General features: G+C 37.8%; 1 protein-coding gene across 1 annotated transcript; it reads right to left on the bottom strand.

The window, feature by feature from the left end:
- Window positions 1-520: 520 nt before the first annotated feature.
- LOC129242054 (RNA-binding protein 24-like) lies at window positions 521-855 on the bottom strand. The gene is made up of 2 exons (XM_054878614.1): window positions 813-855; window positions 521-745 (listed from the first exon to the last, which is right to left on the bottom strand). Exons 1-2 carry the CDS (start codon window positions 822-824, stop codon window positions 521-523), a joined length of 237 nt encoding a protein of 78 aa, XP_054734589.1. The 5' UTR covers window positions 825-855.
- Window positions 856-1,440: the final 585 nt, after the last annotated feature.

Genomic DNA, 1,440 nt, shown 5'->3' with positions numbered 1-1,440 from the left:
TCGCTTAATTCAACATTTTGACTAGTTTTGATTTTTTTTTCCGGCAAAATCTCATAAAACCAACCTTCAAACTTATAGAAAAATTAGGAAAATGCCAAAAACTTTTCAACACAGTTTTTAATTATAATTTCTAGATGCATTCCTGGTATGCAGTGATGGGAGATTTTCAATGGCAGAAATACACTCGAAGGTTTACCATTGCCTGCCGAGGGGCGACCGCTATTATGGTATTATAGCTTCTCGTTGATTTTTTATAATTTTTTCCTCTGACGACAGCAACCAAATTCAGTTAGAACCGTTTGGCGGTACCCATAATAAACTAATTTAATTAATTTAATTGCACCACATTCCAATGTAAAACCAAATACTATTATTACCTCTGACCAATCCACTGGACTATTTGGACATCTGGTTAGAATAAAAAATATTTCCTTATTGATCTTTATTATGTTTTATTTTTCTTTTCTCAACGGTCTAAAATTATTGGTAAAGCATTCAATCCAGTCAATTACCCTCACACTCATTTGCGGAGCACATAGGCGGCGCTGTATGGGTAAGCGGAGTAGGCAGCGTAAGGTGAAGCGAGGGCGGCATAAGGCGCAGCAGTGTAAGCAGCATACGGAGAGGCGTAGGCGGCGGCGTAGGGCGAAGCAACCAATGGAGCAGAGTAGGCCAATGGTGCGACAACAGCGGGCTTAGGCTCGGCAGCAGCGAAGGCGAAGAGGGCCACGAAAACGAGAGCAAACTGCAAGTGGATAAAATTTTTGAGTATAATTTGAGTAAAGTGTAATTTAAAATATATGAATACATACATATTTGAACATGTTTTGGTTGCTTGATAGCTGCTTTACTAAAGAAGAGCAAAATAGAACTGATATCGAAGTGGTGTACTACTCGAGTTTAAATATATTTCCACATTTTGCGAATTTTCTGCGTGGCACATACGCACAACAAAAACTACATGCGTTCGCAAAAATATTTGTTTCCCATTAATATATGTATGTTTGAATGTATGTACATTTACTAAGCCACGTCGGTTCGAATGTTGAACCCCGAAAAGTGACAATTTTGGCCTGAGCACGTACGTTTTTTAGTCGAGTATACGTTTGGTTTTATTTTAATTTTTCTTAAGTTTAGCTAAATTATTTCGGCAGGTACTTAGTAGCTTCGCTGCATATTAATTAAACTTTTTGTCACCGTCATTTCACTGATATTGCAAGGTCGGCGTTAAATGGGTACGTAGTTTTGAAATAAGACAACTGATTTGATTTCAACTCCTGTCAAGAATAATATTACCCAAAACTAAATCTGCATTCCTTCAATTGCATAACTATGATTTTTTTCCTATACTAACCGTGCTGATTTGTGCGCGACCATTGATCGTTAGGCCCTGTCTAAACATTCGCAGTATAGCTATGAATCATCAAAAGGCAGAGAACG

The sequence above is a fragment of the Anastrepha obliqua genome, chromosome 3 (assembly GCF_027943255.1).
Source record: "Anastrepha obliqua isolate idAnaObli1 chromosome 3, idAnaObli1_1.0, whole genome shotgun sequence".
NCBI classification, from domain to species: domain Eukaryota; kingdom Metazoa; phylum Arthropoda; class Insecta; order Diptera; family Tephritidae; genus Anastrepha; species Anastrepha obliqua.
This window is presented reverse-complemented; position numbering and strand designations above follow the sequence as displayed.